Source organism: Lissotriton vulgaris, chromosome 4_1 (genome assembly GCF_964263255.1).
Source record: "Lissotriton vulgaris chromosome 4_1, aLisVul1.2, whole genome shotgun sequence".
Classification (NCBI taxonomy): Eukaryota; Metazoa; Chordata; class Amphibia; order Caudata; family Salamandridae; genus Lissotriton; species Lissotriton vulgaris.
The window spans coordinates 1,767,001,034-1,767,019,106 of record NC_141691.1 but is presented as its reverse complement, the minus strand read 5'-3'; the positions used below and the strand labels follow the sequence as shown (position 1 = coordinate 1,767,019,106).

Below are 18,073 nucleotides of genomic sequence, written 5' to 3'. Positions count from 1 at the left end.
TGGGCCGCCCTCGCGAAATTTGGCTTCGGTTCGGAGTTTATCGGGTGGGTGAAGCTTCTGTACAGGGAACCGCTGGCTTAGGTGGTTGTTAACGGCCGAGTATCCGATCCCTTCACTCTTGGGAGGGGTACCCGCTGTCCCCCCTACTCTTTGCGCTTGCCTTAGAGCCCCTTGCAGCCTGGCTGCGATGGGAGCCGTCGATAAAGGGTATTCCGTGGACTCCCGATTTTGAAGATCGGATCTCGCTATATGCAGACGATATCCTCTTATACCTTACCTCCCCCCGTAAATCGCTCAACGTCCTGTTTGATGTCCTTACCTCGTTCGGCAAGAACTCAGGTCTGGTCATAAATTGGACTAAATCCTGTGTTTATGTCATCTCGGGTGGCCTCCCTCCCTTGCCGTGTAGGTTTCCTATTCAGGTTTCCCAGTCGGGTTTCAAATATTTGGCGATCTTTGTATCACTAGACCCTGTTGCTCGTTACAAGCGTAATCTTCTCCCCCCTCTCCAGAGGTTGAAGCTTGACGTGGCTTGTTGGGGTAAATTGCCACTTTCACCGCTCAGTCGCGCCGCGCTCTTCAAAATGATGTCCCTGCCATGGTTTTATGCGCACTCCAGAATTCGTTTGACATCATTCCGGCAGGTTACTTTCGGGAGGTGGAAAGCCTACAGAGGCGGCTCATTTGGGACGGCCGTCCAAGAATTGCTCTTGCTAAGCTAACTCTCCCCTGGTATGACAGGGGCATGGCGCTCCCGGATATCAGGCGGTACTATTGGGCATCTCAGCTGAGCGCAATTAATCACGCGATGTACGCACCGAGCCCAAATCCGGCATTTGAAATGGACAAGCACCAGTTGCCTGGTGGGAATTTCAACAGGGCGCTCTACTCTAGGGCAGCAGGGAGAAATTTGACAGGGCCCTCAAAGATAGCTGTGCGCGTCTGGAATAATGCAAATGCCGCCCTGGGCTTGAAGGAACGATTGACACGTGCGACTCCTTTGTATGCATCGGAGAGATTGGGATGCCTCTGGACAACGAAAGGTTTTGAGAAATGGGATATGATTGGTATAGGTAGAGTGGGTGACCTTTGGGTGAAGGGTGCGGTTAAGACTTTTGAGACACTGCAGAATGAATATGAGCTGAGTGAAAGAGAGTTCTTTCGATATGCACAGGTCCGCCATGCCTTGACATCGGTCTTCGCTGCCGATGCCAATGTTCCTGAGTCCTTCCCACTGGAAGATAAGAGTGCTTGACGGTCATCTGCCTGATAGTACGATCTCACTAATATACAAGAATCTAATCAACAATCGGGCAGATCTCCTCGTGCGTCTCAGGGAGGCCTGGATTGGGGACGGTTTGGAACTGGATGATGAAGACTGGCAGTCCGCACTGTCTTCCCCGAAGGAAGTAGCCATCCCTGCCCGTCTCCGTCTCGTCCAACTCAAAATTCTTCATCGTGTGTATGTTACCGGTCCTCGTTTGGTCTCCATGGGTTTCTCTGCGGATGGGCTATGTAAGCGTGGATGTGGTTCGAGTGCTACTTTCCTCCATATCATCTGGGAATGCCGGGAGGTGGCTGCGTACTGGACTCTGGTGCATGCTGTAATGGAGTGTGCCACCGGAGTTGCTCTACTGCCTGAGGCCCGGAGATGTCTGTTGAATGTGTGGGAGCCGAATGATTATGTCGCCCAGGCCCGGTGGGGGGCCCTCAGGAACATGATCGCGAAGAGACATTGCGCAGCTGTGGGGTTCCCGCCGTCCCCCCACCGTGTCAGTATGGAAGGAGTATATGGACTGGTGCATGTTCAGAGAGAAGACTGTGTATTTGGCTAGGGGCAAACATATGTACACCCCCGTTTGAGGATAATCCAGACATCTCCCTATCCCCCTGATCCGGCATTCCTAGAGTAGTCTACTTGCTTTCCTGATTTTTGACTTCCCCACTGACCTCACCCCTGACCATCTCTATCGCTTGCTAGTTTGTACATCTTGTATTTGAGGGTCCCCCCCCGTATGAGCACGACTTTGTATATAATGCTTTATGCCTTGAGATTTGTTTGTTTCTTTTCTTTGTTACTTTTATAAAAAACAAAGTATCATTGTATCCTGATTTCATCCTGTGTTGCCGTTCATCGTATCCTGTATTATTGCCGGACCTCTAGGAGACCGACCGCAGATCTGTGCTGAATAATGATCGCCTTTACTTGTTTTAGCGGCCGGCCTCTGTGGTTGTAGGCCCATGGTTGTATTCGTATTTTAATGCACAATAAAGTTTTTTTTTTTTTTTAAAAGAAGAGCGGAAGCTGCAAGATTTGTGTCCCAGCTCCAGAATTCGCACCAAATCTTTCCTGGCTGCAGCTGCTGTACCAACAACTGCAAAGACCCGACTCACCCAAAAGGTGCTCACCCTCCTAAAGTCTTGAAGGTCAGCCCAGCGCTTCAACAACCAAGCAGCATCTCCCTTGGGGTGGAGGAGCCACTCTCCTGCAGCTGCAGGCACGACCGCACTTGTCTGGTGCTCTGTCTTGGGGATTGCCGGGTGCACCTAGGGAACGTCTCACCAGGAGGAGGTAATAGTAGTTCTCGGAGGTCAGCTCCGTCTCTCCAGTGAGTTTTGAGACGCTAGACCTTCCAGGAGCCTCACAGTACCAATATCCAGAGTACCAGAGCCTTTACGACAACCAAGGCGTGTTGAGTGTCCAGCTCAGACACCACCAACCCCAAAGACGACCTGACGACGAGAGACTTCAGGATCAACAAGGCCTACACCAAGAGTGGCCCTGCTGTTCTGTCTTCGCCTCTCCAGGGCACCCAAGTAAAGTGAGAGCCCCCAATGCAAGCAACCCACCGGACAAAACACCTCTGAATCCGAGCCTCACAGCCCGAGTTCACATAAACAACAGGTCCCCCTTGCCCCAGAGACCCTCAAGAGCCAAACCCCCTTTGGGCTCTGCTGGATTTGTCCCCAAGTCCCCACTTGCAGACATTTTCGTTTACAGATACTGTTCCATAGACTAACACAAAGTGCTCGAGGCTGCCAACGTGACCAGTCCCTCTGCACTCGGACTCACCAATACAGGTAAAACCAAACAGCTGGTGGTTTCTTGGACATTAGCCTCTAAGAACCTTAAATCCCAAAAGGTATCTTCAAGAAACGTTTGCAAGTATATGTATGCACTGTATGTTTCTCACATAGAATAACATTACCACGTTCAAGGCTCATGCTTCAAAATCCGCTATTTGAGCATTTTATTGTAAAAATCCTATCTCCAAAAGTGCTTACTTGATGTGAAAAAATATATAAAAATCTGTATTTTTTTTCTTTTAACTCCGATTTCTTTTTGAGTGTGTGTCTCATTCATTGACTCTGTGTGTACAACAAATGCTCAAACCTCCCCTCTGTGAAGCCTAAGCTGCTCGACCACACTACCACAAATAGAGTAGTTAGGATTTTTAAGTAGCCCCTGTAAATCAATAGGGGTCATCTGGACTTTTTGCATGGTGTAGCTCTACATTGGTACAATACATAAAAAGCCAGCTTCCTACATGGACTGTTCAGCTGTGGGATAAAAGACTTTGCATTTGCTGATACCACTCTGTCAATAGGTGATTCCTCTAAGAAATCCACATTTGACTTCAGTCAAAAATTAATTTTTCGATTTTATCCAAATTTTCTAATTTGAACCTTCTGTTAAGTCCCCAAGTCCATTGCATTAGAAATTTTAAAATCTTACTAGTCAATTACGCCTTAATAGTCTGTTTAAATTTTGTTGTCGAATTTCCAAAAAGGTCCTAACTGTACTAAAAATGTCTGACACAAATTAGATAGTCCAGGAATTCAACCTAACCCCTTATCTGCATCACAGTATGAAGCAGTTAAGGAACCTTTGTGCAGCCAGCAAAATCAACACTGGCTCAAACCCTACAAAAACAAAGCTGCAGGACCTCCTTGCAGAGTTTGATGCCACCCATTTAACAAAAGATCTTGACACCCCTATAGATGAGGAGGTGGACAGAGTCTGGAACCAGTACCCCCGGGGACAGTCCCCCTAACCCAGGGGTCTCCAACCGGTCAATCACGAGCTACCGGTAGCTCGCCGAAACGATGTGAGTGGCTCATGGCTCAAACATCCATTTTAGTGCAGTTTGATGCCCTACATTTAAAGTAAATGTGGCCTGTTATTGTTTTGGTTGTTTTAGACCTCCTGCAGTGCTTGCCCGCCCTCACCCAAATAGGCTGCTCACAATTGGCTGAATTAAACTTCGCTGGAGTGGGCAGCAGGGTGACGTCAGTGCCAAAAGCCCGGCAAGAGGAGTATTAGGCTGGCCACTTGGAGCCGATCGGCCTGCCTTCTGTTGCCCCACACTACACTTCCAAAATGCACAATCTCTGTGGCCAGAGGAGCAGCCTTGCCACCGGAACCTTGTAAGGCCCAGGAATTCGTTGGGTTTGTTGTAGTTGCATACACCGCAGCGCAAATGGTGCAGTGCTTGGGCACCTTGGTTCGAAGAGCACAACCGGTTTAAGGCTTAGGACTGGCAGCATAAGGGCCCCGACGCCGGTTTGTGGTCAACATGCAAGAGGTACTTTATTTTCAAAAATATATATACACATGTGAAACACTATCTTAAGGTTGAAATAGGTGACAAATGTACAATCAATCAATCAATCAATCAGGAGTTTGTTAAAGCGTGACTACTCACCCGTGAGGGTCTCAAGGCGCTGGGGGTGAGGGGGGGTGCAGGTTCCATTCCATCAAGGAGGGGGTCTGTGGAAGAGCCAGGTTTTGAGGTTTCTTGCGAAGATGGGGAGCGATGTTGTCTGTCTGAGGTGGAGCGGAAGGGCGTTCCATGCTTTGGCCGCGAGGAAGGAGAAGGAGCGGCCTCCCGATCTGGTCTTTCTGGTGCGAGGGACCACGGCGTAGGAAAGCTGGGCTGATCGTAGGGTCCTTTGGGGTGCGTGGAATTTGAGTCAGCTGTTCAGGTATGCTGGTCCGGTGCCGTGGAGGGCCTTGTGTGCGTGGGTGAGCATCTTAAAGGTGATTCTCGCCTCGACGGTGAGCCAGTGGAGTGTGCACAGGTGCTGGGAGATGTGGCAGTGTTTTGGCAGGTTGAGGACCAGTCTTGCGGCGGCGTTCTGGATGTTCTGTAGCTTGCGGATGAGGTTTTTGTTTATTCCGGCGTAGAGTGCGTTGCCGTAGTCGAGTCTGCTGGTGACCAGGGCGTGAGTGACTGTCTTTCGGTGTTCGAGGGGGATCCATTTGAAGGTCTTACGAAGGAGGCGGAGGGTGTGGAAGCAGGAAGATGAGACAGAGTTGATCTGGCGGTCCATTTTGAGCTCGGAGTCCAGGATGATTCCCAGGTTGCGTGCGTGGACTGTGGGGGTTGGCGGGTTTCCGAGGGCGGTGGGCCACCAGGTGTTGCTCCAGGCGACGGGGTTTGGGCCCATGATGAGTACTTCTGTTTTGTTGGTGTTTAGTTGTAGGCAGCTGTTTTTCATCCATTTGGCGACGGCTTCCATGCCTTCTCGAAAGTTGCGTCTGGCGGTGTTGGGCTCGTTGGATAGGGAGAGGATGAACTGGGTGTCGTCTGTGTATGACACAATGTTGAGTCCATAGGTTCTGACGATGGGGGCAAGTGGAGCCATGTAGACGTTGAAGAGCGTCGGGCTGAGGGAGGAGCCCTGGGGGACTCCGCAGGTGGTAGGTGTGGGGTCCGGGAGGAAAGGGGGGAGTCTGACCCGCTGCGTCCTGCAGGAGACGAAGGAGCAGATCCAGTCAAGGGCCTTGTCCTGGATTCCTGCATCGTAGAGTCTGCGTATTAGGGTGCGGTGGGAGACTGTGTCGAACGCCGCTGATCGGTCGAGGAGGATGAGGGCTACTGTTTCTCCTTTGTCCAGTAAGGTGCGGATGTCGTCTGTTGCGGCGAGGAGGGCGGTTTCCGTACTGTGGTTTTTTCTGAAGCCGGATTGGGAGGAGTCGAGGATGTTGTGTTCTTCAATGAATGTGGCGAGTTGGCTGTTGATGGCTTTCTCAATGACTTTCGCTGGGAACGGGAGCAGGGAGATGGGTCTGTAGTTTTTGAGGTCGGTGAGGTCCGGTGAGGGTTTCTTCAGGAGGGGGTTGACCTTGGCGTGTTTCCAGTCGTCGGGGAACGAGGCGGTCGCCAGGGAGCGGTTGATGGTGTGGCAGAGCATGGGTGCGATGGTGTTGGCGGCTCTGTTGAAGATGTGGTGGGGGCAGGGGTCCGTTGGGGCCCCTGAGTGGATTGACTTCATTGTCTTCAGTGTGTCTTCGGTGGTGAGGGCTGTCCAGTCATCAATCGCTGGTTTCCGGGTGTCGGGGGTGGTTGGTGAGGGTTCAGTGTGTTGGTTGTCTTCGTCGAAGTTGTCGTAGATGCTCTTTATTTTGTGGTGGAAAAAGATGCCCAGTTTGTCGCAGAGGCCTTGTGAGGGAGGGATGTCGGTAGACTCGCTGGTGGGTTGGGCGAACTACTCGATGAGGCTGAAGAGTTCCTTGCGGTTGTGTGCGTGGGTGGAGATTCTGTCTTCAATCGCTTTTTTCCTCGTTTCTCTGATGAGTTGATGGTGGGCGTTGGTGGCGGCTCTGAAATTGTTGTGGGCTTCTGTGGATTTGGTGTTTCTCCAGGTCTTCGAGGCGGCGGCATGTGCGCCTGGACTCTCTAAGTTCGTGGTAAACCATCTGGCTTTCTTGGCACGGGTATTGTTGTTTTTCTTGAGGGGGGCTATGGTGTTGGTGCTGTCTGAGATCCATCTATGCAGGGTTCGGGCTGCGGTGTTGGGGTCGTCGTTTTCCGCGATGGTTGGGGTGGAGTTGTTGAGTGAGGAGGGGAGCTGGTCATCGGTGATTTTGGTCCAGTTTCTTTGTGGAAGCAGGTGCTGGTGTCTGTGGATGGTGGGTGTTCTGAAGGTGAAGTGGACGCAACGATGGTCGATCCATGGGAGTTCGGTGGTGTGGCTGAAGGTGATGGAGTTTCCTGTAGTGAAGAGGGGGTCGAGGGTGTGTCCTGCTGAGTGCGTGGGCTCGGTCACGATCTGGCGGAGTCCAATGTTGTGGAGGTTGTCCAGGAGGCATGTGGTGTTGGGGTCCAGTTGATTGTCGAGGTGGAAGTTGAGGTCTCCCAGCAGGGTGTAGTTGGTGGATGCGATGGCCTGCGGGGAGATAATGTCCGGGATGGAGTTGGCGAAGGGTCCGCGGGGTCCAGGGGGTCGGTAGATGAGGGTTCCTCGGAGGGTTCCTCCATCAGTTTTGTGGACTCATCAGGGAGTGTGCTCAGGCGGAGGCTGGATTTGTGGACGATGGCGATTCCTCCTCCTGGGTGGGTGGGGCGGTCCTTCCTGGAGATCTTGTATCCTTGGGGGATGGCAATGGCGATGTCCGGTCCCGAGGTGGTGTTGGTCCAGGTTTCGGTGAAGAATGCTACATCTGGGGTGGTGCTGTCGAGGAGGTCCCAGATTTCTGTGGCGTGTTTGTGGAGGGATCAGACGTTGAGGAGGATGCATTGCAGGGTCTTCGGTTCGGTTGTGTTCTTGGCGGTGCTGCAGGTGTACCAGCAACGGTGACAGCTGAAGGGTCCATGCTGGTGATGCTAGCTTGTAGTTGTTGTTGCAGACTGGGTTGAGTGCGTGGAGTGCTGCTGGGTCGTAGCGTTGGCGGGGCAGAGGATCAGGGTTCCTGGTGCTGGTTGCGGACGGGTCGCAGACGGGCGCAGACGGGCGCAGACGTGCTTGCCTTTGACGCGCCTTCGGTGCACCAGCGGCGCGCCCGCAGCCGCGCAGTGGCCGCCATTATGTAGGGATCGGGGAGGGCTGGACAGCTGGGAGGCAGGAGCGGGGAGGGCAGCTGGATTGGGCTGGTCGCGCTGGGGGGGGGGCGGCGCGGGGGCAGCAGCGGCGTGGAAAGGTAAAGAGAGGAAAGAAGAGAAAGAAAAAAGGGAAAATAAGCAGAAATAAGGCACAAAAGAGCAGAGATGCAGAAAAGAGCAGAAAGGTGAAAGATAGAAAGGGTAGAAAAACGAGTGAAAACGAGTGAAGGAGCAAAGGGAGACAAAGGGAAAATGGGCAGAAATAATATATATAAATACAATGAAGAGGTACATTATTAATTTAAAAGAAAAAAAGTGAAACATTTTATTAAATGAAAACAGCATTTCACTGGAATTTTTTGTTTTAAATAAATAAAAAACCTCTCACAACTTCATTTTACGTTTCTTTACAGCCCAAAGAAACATAAAATTAAGTTTTTGGCTCCGGTTTTTCAAAGCATTATTTTATAGCTTTACAATAAAAATGGGGAAGGCAACGCAAGCATTGCGAATCTTGCATACAAAGGGATTTCACTGGTAATCAAAGTATATGTCATTCCGTCCCTAGGTAACGAAGTGCAGGATATCTGCTGGGATGCCCGATGGAGGATATAGATATATTTTTTTGTTGTTATTTAATTTAGGAGTTTTTCTCTTGAATGACCCTCAGACGTCTCCTAAAAGCAAACCAGGCATTCTAGCAGTATGTTACTAAAAACCCATACAAGGATCTTTTTAGGGGGCTGTAGAAAATGAACTACAGTACGATGTGGGCTGAAGTCCAGGTGGAGAGGTGGCAACTCTGTGCTACAAGGTGCACTGGCCCGGGAGGTGGACAGCTTTTTAAAGAGCTCTGCAATTCAGATGTCACAATTATAACATTGTGGCATAAAGCGCACACAATCTGGCACTGTGTTACAATGTACACAACTGGAGTGGCTGAGTTACAACACTATGGCATTGTGTGCAATACTCGGATAGTGGCGTTTACAACATGCACCTTGTCTGCTGTTTGCTTGGAGCTAGTTCAAGACAGGTCTGCGCTAAGATTTCTCTCTAGCCCTCCAAGGGTTAGACTGCTGACCTCGGACTGCCAAGCTTCATATATCCTCCCGTTGGGAGCCGCTTTAAACACCCCAGTCTCACCAAGATCACACCTAACAAGTTTTTCAAAAGCAGAGCACCAGAAGTATGGTTTCATTTCACTGTGACAATATTTCGGCGTGACCTCTGTTTTTTAGATCGCCTGTAGCCTGTGCCCACGTGAACGGTATCAAGTGCATTTGGTCCACTCAACAAACTACATGTGGTGCTGGAATGACAGTTGTAATAGTTCCAGGGCAGAACACATGATATGGAGCTTGTAAGGATGGCCGGCAAAGAAGTTCCTTGCTAGAATTCAAAGCTGTTCCTGTAGCTCTCCAGGCAGGACCTCAAACAACTTAGGAATCCTACCAGCGTAGGGCACTCTACATTACACAGCCATTTTTGATACATGAACATTTTAAAACTGGGGTGGGTGTTGTACACTTAACAATTCAATGAAAAGGTTGGGGACCCCTGCCCTAACCTAACTAGAAGGTGATGAGGTACCCCTCACATCTACCCTAAAACTGTACCTCAAGGTTCTTCCCCTACTGGGGTAGGTCAGGAAACTCAGACGGGGAGAAGAACTAGAAGAGGAGGAAGCATTCCTTGAGAGACTAGCCAGAAAAGCATCCCTTGAAGCAAAAAGCCTGGCTATAGTAAGAGAGAGGGCGGAGATGGGTCTAAAACCCATGAATGGTGGCAGCAACAATAAATCGGGAGAGATGGGAAACTTTTGATCCCAAAATCCCCAAAGGGATGGTCCGCAAATATGTGGAGGGTGATGATATCACAAAGAGGTTTACAATGGAGGGTGATGATATCACAAAGAGGTTTACAGCCTTTGAGAGGGCTTATAAAATGAGAAAGCTAAACCAGACACAGTGGGGTACTCTACTGTGGGAGTTGTCACAGGATTAAGTTCAGGGAGACTCACAAAACCTCGAGTCAGCCCTGGGTAGATTTTGTGGACTTCAGTCAAAACACTAGGTGGTTGGTTGAAAGGCAGTAATGTGCAACACTATAAAGGGATCCATCATTAAAAATGAAAGAGCATATGTTGTACTTCTGAAAAACTGCATCAGTATTTAGTGGACTTAGTCTCTCCTCAGGAGTAAGGGAGGAAGGCTGACCACTGGGTCAAAACAAGGGTATGCAGAAAGACCAAAAAGGTGGGCTAGAGCATTTGCCACAACCAAGCTTGTTGAGTGTCCAGCCCGAACACCACCTACGCCAAAGACGAATGGCCGACAAAGGACTTCAGGAACAATGAGGCCTACGCCAAGAGTTGCCCTTCTGTTCCGTATTCTTCACCCCTACAGGTCACTCAAGTATTGTGAGAGCCTCCAAAGCAAGCGACCCTCTGCACCTGAGCCCCACAGCCCGAGTTCAAGTGAACCGACGGTGCCCGCTTGCCCCAGAGACACAAGAACCAAGCCCCCTTTTGGGCTGTGCCAAACTTGTCCCCAAATCCCCAATTGCGGCCTCTCTTTTAAAAGGTACCCTTCCTTAGACTTTACCACCTAGCACTTAAGGTTACCTATGCAAGTAGTCCCTTTGCACCCGGACTCACCAGGGCAAGTAAAACCAAAAAGCTGTTGGTTTCTTGGACCATGGCCCCTAAGCACCTTAAGTCCCAAAAGGCACCCTCAAGAAACTTTTGCAAAGTATACGTATGCAGTGTATGTTTCTCCCATAAGATAGCATTACGGTGTTCGAGGCTCATGCCTCAAAAACCATTATTTGAGCATTTTACTGTAAAAATCCTATTTCCAAAAGTACTCATTTGCTTTGGATGATCTTGGTGTCTTAAAATATATTAAAATCTGTATTTTTCTAGATGGTCTCAGCACCCTTTTTGAGTGTGTCTCCTTTATTAACTGTGTGTATGCAACAAATGCGCAACAATCCCCTCTGATAAGCCTAAACTGCTCAACCACACTACCACAAATAGAGTACTATTATTAACCCCTTCGACGCTAATGACAAAGCCAGCTAGTCATGGGCGTTACCTGCGCTGCGCGGATGACGAGCTGGCTTTGTCACGTTACGCGGGATTTTTAAAAATGCCACGCACAGCGGGAAAAGCCGCCGCAGCGATGCGGTTAAAGTACGTCCCAGTAAGCCAATAAGGGTTGTCTGGAATATTTGCATGATGTACCCCTACATTGGTACACTACATAAAAAGCCAGCCTCCTACACTATGTTTTCTGGGTAAAGTTTAACTTATTGTTGATGCAAATGGTGCACTGTGCTGAAAGCCTTCGGTGCTGCAGCTCCCACTTTCGAGTCTTTGCCTAGGACCAGAGGCTACCCCTCAAGGTTTGTCTACACTGCTCATGTTCAGTAATGTTAAGATGTGAATAGTGATATCTCCCGGGTCTCCGTGTCTTTCACAGCCTGCTCCCACTTTAGTGAGGTGGATAGCTTGGGATTTAGATGCAAGTGGTCTCAGTGGGTAGGTCTGGGCCGCACAAGATCCACACCTGGTGGCTGGTACTTGTTTGTTGTGTTATCATCCAATGCCTCCTTGATGTTGCCCATGGATACTGATAAACCACTTGAAGCTAAGCCTGTCAAAAACTGAGACACTACCTATAGTAAATGAAATACCCATCATCTGTCCATCAACAAACCAAAAGAGCTAGTTTCACTGCCAAACCCTTATCACTCCAAGTAAATCTAGGGGTGATTATGGATTCTACCTTAAGCTTAAAGTGATCATACTGCAAGTATATAATTTTTATATGATGAAATAACCTTCTTGAATCACAACTTTTTTATTTCTCTCTTGACTGGCAAAATCCATTAAAAAACTTGGTACTTTGCCATCTAGATTTTATATACCTTGGATCTTCGATCTATGCGATTCTGAATATACCGAAATCTAGAATGTAGCGGACAGACAACTCCTTAACTATAATATTGGAGCTCCAACTTCAACAGCCACCTAGTCTCTCCTCCGGATGACCGTGGCCAAAACCACACTCAAAGCAATGTAAAATATGCTTGCAGCATTATTCTATACACAGCTTTGGAGCGCTCTTCCTTTAGTAGAAGCACCTTATCTACCTCCACGCAAGAGCTCTACCACCCAGGTTGGCTCCACTCTAGTCTTGAACGCCCATTCCTTCAAAAACAAACTCACACTGGTGGGAATTATGCAGTATTATTAAAAGGGTGCTGAGTAGCAAAATGAAGACTCTGCTATCCCTCACAGGTATGCTCAACTATACAAATGCCATAATGCAATACATGCTAATCACAATAAACGGGTAGCAATGCATCAGAAAAATACCATTTAAATAAATCATACTAAAAATGCATCTATGCGACCTGAAACAGTTTAGAATGGGCCACTGAGTTAGAGCTGCGAGAATAACAAGAAGCTTTTCATCCGACCATGTAACCTAGGCATTGGGGCGCCAAGGCAGAATCACTTACCTTTAAATCAGGAATGTTAAACTTTGCATTATTAGAGAGATTGTTGCTTTTTGTGGTTGCAGCATGTAATTTCTCCCACGTTTGTTGACACGTTTTCTCTCCAGGAGCAGAAATCAGCCAAAATTCTGTTGTGTTTGCCATTGTGTACTCCTACGATTAAACAAATTCTGCAAACAAAAAAAAGCAACACAGCATTAGGATGAGCTTCATGGGGATAGCGGTCTAAGTATTGCTAACAAACGGGTACTACAAGCACACCAATGACTATGCATTTACATTGGTAGAGCATCAACAGGTCTGTAGGTAGCGAGCACTAGTGTCTTACTGCAAGAGAAAGACTCCACTAGGGGTGACTAAAATAAAACTCCTATGACCCCAGGTTCCAACAGTCTGCATCTGTAATTCTCTTAACCGATAGCTTTGAGTGTAGAAATTCAAGAAACTGCATAAACCAGACTAATTACTGAAGAAACACAATTATGCAATACCATTTCCCGTCACTTGACACAGGCGGAAGTAGAAGAGCAGCAGGGGTTTGCTGGAAGAAATAGGAAGACAGCCACGATACTACTCAAAAAAGAGAACAATAATTCAAAAAACAAGTTTAGCGGGAAGGTCGCCTTCTGAGATGGAGATAGATGTGTAACCCAGTGACAACCAAAAGATGAATCAACACTGTTCGCTCAGCACAGGCGATCTAAGCAGTAAACTCTCCTTGCTGAAGCAGCTGCAGCAGACAGGAAACCAATACCCCTCAGGGTGTGAATGGACACAAGATTCACGAAGCATCATTCCCATTTGTATCTAGCAAGGTGGCAGGAAAACTGCTCACCTTCCACCTGCAAACATTAGCTCGGTGACCTGCCCAGGACAAGTGTACACAAACCACAGAACTACTACTACCTTGCAACTTTCTAAAAGGATACCTCCGTTTATTTATTCTTGAAATAATGGATTTGCTTGGAGGTTTAGAAAGACAGTGCTGATCTGTCGCCCTTAAGCCAATTTTGCGTTAAGAAAAGTTCCAAAGTTCTGCTTGTAGTTTGAGAATGTGCAATTAAAGAAAACATGGGATGCAAGACCTGCCATACTGCGAATGCAGCGTGGGCCCTAGAGCCAAGTGAACAACACTTGAAACCTACTCCCAGGGATAGTTATGATTTACTGCAGCTGAGAAACTATGCCCTATGGACCTGTACCAGTTCCTGCAGATTGGATAATTTCATGGACTTTAAAACTATCATTAAAAGTTATTGTTTAGCCATCATATTTAGGAAAGGGTGCTGTAAAATCAATTATATGACCCCATATTATGAGAAAAAGAAGCAGACGAAACACTACAAAAAGACCACCAAGTACGGAACAAGATTAAATGTAACATTTGTACTTGCATGTATCTCATGGTATCGCATTTTCAATAATTTTGCACCACTGTACAGCGTGCGCACCTTATGGACTTGCTGGGGTTTGAACCTGTGGCCTGCAAGACACACCAGGATGGCAGAAACACGTATTTAATTCACCATGCTCTTCTGCTGGCTGCGAAAAAACTGACTGAAATGTCACTAAATTAATTTTAGTAATCAAAGACATGCAGTTCCTTTCGTTATCAAAACGTAGTCCCTAATTTAGAGTTTGGTGGACAGATATTTACTCAGTCAGGGCAAAGGAGTAAAGTACTCCGTCACCCTGGAGGAGTACCCACCTTCCAAATTTCGAGAGGTTTGCCAGTCCTGCGGACATCTATTTCATATACAGAAACCGCAATCACGGAGGTTCCTGTAAATGCATTGAAGGTTTGAGGGACGGCTCAATCAACATAATGGAGCCATATGGCAAACTTTCAATTTTTTTAAATTAAAAAATAAAATGAAATACCAAAGCAGGATTATCTCTTTGAAAAATAAATAAATACATTAGCATTGGAAATGCCAATACATCGCGCCTATGCAAGCGCTGTTGGCTTTGCCAATATCCTTTTAACCCGCTGTACAGCAACTTGGTTAAAAGTTAGGGGGGGGAGGGTTACGAGGCAGCCAGCGCTGGCTGCGTCATAGCAATATTTTGTCTCTTAGGGTGAATTGAAGGTGGGCAACAGAGATGGGCGGGGTGGTGTTGTACCGCTCAAAGCTAAAGCTAGATGGGTGAACGTGGTTATGGACGCCAGGGGACCAGGTGAAAAGTATGGGCCAGGCTTCAATGTAGCAGAAAAGGTACGATTGTGAGGATGCAATAGCTAATTTTCAGAAATTAAAATGATCACGACCGATCTGCCCCCTTAAAACACACCCAAGAGTAACATTATTCATTCACGGCTGGAAGCGAAGGGAGATGCCACGGTGGTCATGTTTCTTCCACACCTATATCATGTGTTTACTGTATGGAAGGACAACTGGAAAGCTATCCAGCTCTGCCTTTAAGGCCGGTGCGACTGAACATTAGATTAAACGTTGCACCAACAAACAATATTTGCGTCACACACCAGAGCCAAGATAGATACAAGGTCGGTCAGGTGCACCTCCCTCTGAAGCAGCGAGTTATGCTTACGTGCCCCCGGTATACTCTGTTACTTGTAGTCATCAAATCAGCATTTGCATCTGGTCATTATGCTCAACATAACCCCAGCAGGTGGCCAGCTCTGGGAAGAGGTCTAACAGATGGGCCTTTACAACAACAAAAGGGAACTAGTACTCTAGCAGCAGCAAGAAGACAGACGGCCAGAGACCAGGAACAGTGTAAGGCATAGTGGAGCAGGGGTGATATCTTGGGATGAAATAAGAACGAAGGAGGGTGGAACTGGCATGCAATACGAGAGACAGGGGTGGGGGCAATCAACAACTCAGACGACGAGAGACAGGGGTGGGGGCAATCAACAACTCAGACGGTGAGAGAAGGGTGCGAGAGGTACGGGGTTAGACGCAGAGGAGGGTGCGATGAAGCAAGCAACACAATGACAGCAGGAGAAGGGTGGGAAAGGGACCACAAACACATGCACTTGTATGGAGTGCAAAATCTCAAATAAAAAAATGCACTATGAAAGCATGCAGCCTGTTGATGGATATGGACTGTGGGCAGGAAACTGTACTTGGTCCATGCTCGATGGAATGGGCTGACAGTGAAACCAGAGGCAAGGACCAACAAGAGTTGAGTGATCTTGAGGCAAACTAATGGTAAGTTCAGAAAGGCTTTTACGCCGTTTTTGAGAGTCGTTTTTTATTGAAATTTTTTTAAGGACAACATACTGCACAGGCACTGGCCAGGCAAGACCTAATGACCCTCTAACCCTGGGAGTTTTCTCCCAAGGTGTGGGGTTCATTTTACAGTTTTCACTGTCCCTTACCATAGAGTGTGAAAACTGGCCATTTGTCCACCCACTGCAAATAGGGTGCCCACAATGGCCAAACCTCCGTTGGGCCGTCGGAGGTGTCATACATACTGATGGTAAACCCATCTTTAAAAGAGGCGGGCGGACCTTTAGATTGACAGAGAGGGCCCTTGGTCACCACTGCAACGGAGTAGCTTCGCTGCCAAACTATAAACAGGGCCCCTATTTAGAAAAGTTCTGAACCGAAGTCATACAAAAAAATTCAATAAATTGCAAAAAGGCATTTAGGTAGAAAGCAAAAGAGATTGCAATAATAGTACTATGAAAAAGCTAATAGGATGCTCAGTAAGGTAACAAGGTAGGAGGAGCTTTAATTAATAAAATCTCATCCAATAGGTCACAGGCAGTAACTGACATCAGGAAAATCCTCTTGCGTCATTAGATTTTCAAGTGGAATATGGTACTTGAAACTCCCACATCAGAACAATCCACGACAAACCTCTTTCTTTTATACAATGAGAAATATCAATGTAAAAATAATCAAACAAGAGTAGACATCCTACAACTAAGGGCAATTCAAAATAAAACAATTATATACATATAATTACAAACATTTGGATAGAAAATAGCACATTACACCTCAAAGAGTCATTTACACAAAATCCTGAAGATATACAGGTTTCAGCCAATATAGTATAATACACTTGTTAGTGTCCAATGTCTTTTATTCAGACATTAAATGTCTGTTGTTTTCTCCACACTTGTTATTTTCTTCTGTACTTGAATTTCTTCTTTATTCAAACAGCACCATGGATGAGATCATAAGTTTCTTCACTCATTTAACAATACCATAGATTCTGCCCATGGATTATGCCAACACGTGTTTCGTCCGTTATTATTAGAACTAGGACTTCATCAGGGCGCTCAACAGTTGATTATTCATCAAGCTGAAATGTATAAAAACGTATGATGAGGTTGTGTGATGCTTGGTGTTTACACAAGCAACCTCCACCATATTTCCTGTTGTAGTTACATGGGTGCGAGCAATTGCTATTTAGTAAATATTTAGTACATGCACTGCAGAGTCCCAATCTTTAGTTTCAAATTGGAACAATAGTTTGAAATATGTAAGTGGATCAAGTCTTAATTGAAGTGTGTGGGTTAGTACCAGACACAATAAGAGAGTGATCGGTGATGTTCTTCCATCGGGGTGTGAAGGTTAGTGTCATTGGTAGTAAAAATTATTTATCTACTGTCTCCCTTCCCTTGGTTTATATAGTCTGAAGATGCTCATCTTAACCTGAGGCTTGCAAGAAGAGGAGTCTGTTCTTCTTCTTCTATCGTTGGAGATTATGTGGCTCTCCCTACTCCTGAAGCACATTGATCTGGTTACTTATAGATAATGACCTAATAGGAGTGTGCCCCGGTGCCCAGCCACATCTTTAATTTGTTGATTCATTTGTGGGCAGTGCAGCACCACCAGGTAATAACTAGGCCCAAACTAGAGTCACGTAATTGAACATGTCCTTACAAGTGGACAGAGAAAAGGAAGCTGAAGAACTGTTTGGAAATCTAAATGCTGGTCAGTCCGCACCATCTAAATCAAAAAGGAGTGAAGGACTCAAAGAAAAGTTTTTGAAACTAGAAAGACTTAAAATCACAGAGCAATCGAAATGGTGGGATGCAATAACATTAAAACAATACATTAAAATCAATAGGGTACCAAGGGGCCTACGGGAGAAAATGAATTTGTAATTCTATGAACCTTATGGAAATTCTCATAATAAATGCAGAGAGGAAGGTTGCAAAATTACAAATAGAGATGGCTGAGGCAGAAAAGGAGATAGAGTCAAGGAATTTGAAAGAGGCAACAGAAAAAAACAACGTGATCTTAAAAGAGATCTTAGAGAAACATCAAGATGGAATTAAGATTCGCAAAACAAGGAAGTTGAAGAGAGATGAGCGAGATTACTTATCAGGCAGGGTTTTTACCTTTGCTAGCAAATTTGACCACCTCGTAAATAAAGAAGCAACAAGTGGAGTGGCAGGTAATAGTGATAAGGCAAGCTCATCCAATGTTGTCTCGAGTGAGAATGAATACTGAGGTAAATGAGGTGAATTCAGATAGCAACTGTTTTTTAGGTTTCGCCTGGCGTCCGCTGCGCAGCAGCGTTCGCGCAGGCGAAATCTTATGTTACAACAGTATGTGGCTTATTCCCGCCTCTCTATTCCATTGGCTAGCTCCATAAATGGAGGCTAGCCATTGGAAGAGAGAGGCATCCGTCATTGTCCGAGGCGATTCTTGGGCGTTCCGGCGATTTTTTCCCTCTCCGCCCCTTGTAGAACGTCATTGCGGCGGTGGGCAGTGGTTTATTTTTTTAGGTTTGTTTTA

The 18,073-nt window shown here is 46.9% G+C and overlaps 1 protein-coding gene across 1 annotated transcript in view; it reads right to left on the bottom strand.

Annotated features, from left to right (window-relative positions):
* ATP6V1C1 (ATPase H+ transporting V1 subunit C1) overlaps positions 1-18,073 on the bottom strand; it is a 484,611-nt gene that overhangs the window by 447,153 nt on the left and 19,385 nt on the right. Inside the window, exon 2 of the mRNA XM_086966092.1 lies at positions 12,357-12,523. Coding sequence (XP_086822218.1) covers positions 12,357-12,497 — 141 coding nt within the window. The 5' untranslated portion in view covers positions 12,498-12,523. The remainder of the gene's footprint in view (positions 1-12,356; positions 12,524-18,073) is intronic.